The sequence below is a fragment of the Nicotiana sylvestris genome, chromosome 10 (genome assembly GCF_000393655.2).
Source record: "Nicotiana sylvestris chromosome 10, ASM39365v2, whole genome shotgun sequence".
NCBI classification, from domain to species: domain Eukaryota; kingdom Viridiplantae; phylum Streptophyta; class Magnoliopsida; order Solanales; family Solanaceae; genus Nicotiana; species Nicotiana sylvestris.
In genome coordinates this window covers 67,488,643-67,491,874 of record NC_091066.1, presented here as the reverse complement: position 1 = coordinate 67,491,874, position 3,232 = coordinate 67,488,643, and the positions used below count along the sequence as shown (strand labels likewise).

At 45.5% G+C, this 3,232-nt stretch overlaps 1 protein-coding gene across 1 annotated transcript; it reads right to left on the bottom strand.

The window, feature by feature from the left end:
* Positions 1-775: 775 nt before the first annotated feature.
* Positions 776-1,207, bottom strand: LOC138879463 (uncharacterized mitochondrial protein AtMg00860-like). The gene has a single exon (XM_070159074.1). The coding sequence runs from the start codon at positions 1,205-1,207 to the stop codon at positions 776-778; it is 432 nt and encodes a 143-aa protein (XP_070015175.1).
* Between the last annotated feature and the right edge of the window lie 2,025 nt (positions 1,208-3,232).

The window sequence follows — 3,232 nt, the reverse complement described above, 5'->3', positions numbered from 1 at the left end:
ATACATCTTCGGAGCACCTAGATGAATGGAATACCGAGAACTGTGTGGCTCCTCTAGAATCCTCTCCCTTAAGCCATCGACATTAGGAACATATAGACGACCCTAGAGTCGTAGAGCACCATCCTCGCCGATAGAAACCTCCTTGGCACCACCATATAGTACCATCTCTCTGAGAACAATCAAATGCAGATCATCCAATTGTTGAGCCTTGATCTATCCCAATAGTTAAGACTGGGCAATCGATGCATGCAAGAACTCGGCAGGCTCTGAAATGTCCAACCTCACAAGTTTGTTATCTAAGGAGTGAATGTCCAAAGCTAGTGGCCTCTCCTCTGCTGAAATGAATTCCAAGCTACCCACACTCTCTGCCTTTCTGCTAAAGGCATCCGTGACCACATTCGCCTTGCCCGATTGTTAAAGAATGGTAATATCATAATCATTCAGTAACTAAAACCATCTACACTGCCTCAAATTGAGATCCCTTTGCTTAAAAAAATATTGTAAGCTATGATGATCAGTGTAAACTTCACATGACACACCATAAAGATAATGCCACCAAATCTTAAGAGCATGAACAATTGTAGCTAACTCTAGATTGTTCACTAGGTAATTCTTCTCATGGATGTTCATCTGACAGGAAGCATATGCAATAACTCGCCCCCTGCATTAATACAGAACCCAAGCCAACGCGTGAAGCATCAAAATACATTGTATACATCCCCAGACCAAAAGGTAACACTAGAACTGGTGTTGTAGTCAAAGCTGTCTGGAGCTTCTAAAAGCTCGTCTCACAATCATCGGACCAATGGAATGGATCACCCTTCTGGGTCAATCTAGTTAAAGGTGCTGCAATAGGTGAGAAGCCCTCCACAAACAGGCGATAATAACCTATTAACCCCAAGAAGCTCCTGATCTCATTCGTCGAAGTAGGACGAGGCCAACTCTGAACTGCCTCAATCTTCTTGGGATCCACCTTAATACCCTTGCCCGATATAACATGCCCCAAGAATGCTACGAAATCTAACCAAAACTCACATTTATAGAACTTAGCATATAGCTTCTGTTCTCGCAATGTTTGAAGCACCAATCTCAAATGCTGCTCGTGCTCTTCCATCCTACGTGAGTGGATCAAAATGTCATCAATGAAGATAATGACAAACAAATCAATGTACGTCCTGAACGCCCTTTTCATCAAATACATAAACATTGTGGGGGAATTTGTGAGGCCGAAGGACATCACTAGAAACTCATAATATCCATATCTAGTGCAGAGAGCAGTCTTCGGAACATCCGAGTCCTGATGGTAACTCGAAGTCAAGTCAATCTTATAGAACACCCTAGCACCCTACAACTGGTCAAACAAATCATCAATATGCAACAACGAGTACTTACTCTTAATGGTAACTTTGTTCAACTCACGGTAATCAATACACATCCGCATATTCCCGTCTTTCTTCTTCACAAATAACACTAGTACACCCCAAGGTGATACACTTGGTCTGAAGAACCCCTTTGCTAGAAACTCCTCAAGCTTCTCCTTCAACTTCTTCAACTCTTTCGGAGCCATACGGTGCGGTGGGATAGATATAGGCTGGGTACCAAAAGCCAAGTCGATGCAGAAATTGATATCACGATTTGGTGGCATGCCTAGAAAATTAGAATGAAACATATCGAAGAACTCATGGACTACTGGCACTGAATTAATCGCCGGAGACTCTGCAGTAGTATCCCAAACATAGGCTAGATAAGGTAAACAAGCCTTCTCGACCATGTGTCGAGCTTTTAGAAAAGAGGTAACCCGAAAAGATGTACTGACGGACGAATCCTTCCACTCCAATCTAGGCAAATCTAGCATCGCTAAGGTAATAGTCTTGGCATGGAAATCAAGGATGGCATATTATGGAGATAACCAGTCCATGCCCAAGATGACCTCAAAGTCGGTCATATCAAGAAACAAAAGATCTGCTCTAGTCTCGTATCCACAGAATATGACCACATAGGGCCGGTAGATCCAATCCACAATAACAACATCGCCCACAAGAGTGGACACATAAATAGGAGTTCCTAAGGACTCACGAGGAATATCTAGGAAATGAGCAAACAGAGATGACACATATGAATGGGTAGACCCTAGATCAAATAATATCAAATCATCCCTACCACAGACAGAAATAATACCTATGATCATGGCATCTGAGGCCACTTCATATGGTCTGGTCGGAAAAGCATAGAACCTAGATGGAGCACCGACTGGCTAGCCTCTACCTGACTGAATGGTAGCTAGCTGACCTCCCTGGCCTCCACCTCTAGGATGGACTCTACCCGCCTACCTTCCCCCTCTGGGTGACTGGACAGCTGGTGTAGTAATCATGGGTTGAGGACCCTATTGTACTGCCTTGCCCCAAAGCCTGGGGTAGAACATCCGCACATAACTAGGATCCCTGCACTTGAAACAACCTCTCGGTGCGGTGATTTGCTATCCTAAAGTCTGTACCTGATGGCCTGAATACCCACTAGAAGAACCCTAAATGGCGGGCGGGCGGCAAGAACTCTCTGGCATAGCAATGAAGTAGGCACTGGAAGAACCTTGGAGGCCTGAGCACCCACTAGAAGGACCCTAAATAGCTGGTGGGCGGTAAGAACTCTACGACATGGCGCTGAAATAGGGTCGTGCTGGAGCACCCCCAAGGAGGAGGTAGTGCTGGATATGTCGGCCTACTGGGTTGACCCTTCATGAACTAACTTTTGCCCCCAGCTGGGGCACCTCTAAACTCTCCAGAATAATGGACCATCTTGTCCCACTACATCTGCTCTCTACCCCTCTAACGGTAACCCTCAATCTTTCGAGCTATCTCCACCACTAGCTGGTGGAAGTCCCCATCTCAAACTCCCGGGCCATGGTAGTCTGAATACCTGAGTGCAACCCCGCAACAAACCTCTGCACTAGCTCCGCCTCAGTAGGAAGTATCATAAGTGCATGTCAAGACAACTTAGAGAATCTCGCCTCATAATCGGTCACTAACATCTAACCCTGCTGGAGCTGCTCAAATTGAAATTGCAACTCTTTCCTTTGAGAGGATGGAATATTCCTGTCCAAGAATAGGCGTGTAAACTGGTCCCAAGTCATAGAAGGAAAATCTGTTGGCCTGCCTAGAAGATAAGACTGCCACCACCTACGGGCCCTGCCCTCCAACTAGAAAGTAGTGAAACCCACGCCATGAGACTCCAATAT

Coding starts and splice junctions, on each gene's coding strand:
- LOC138879463 (XM_070159074.1), bottom strand. CDS start 1,207: ATGTTTATGTATTTGATGAAAAGGGCGTTCAGGACGTACATTGATTTG.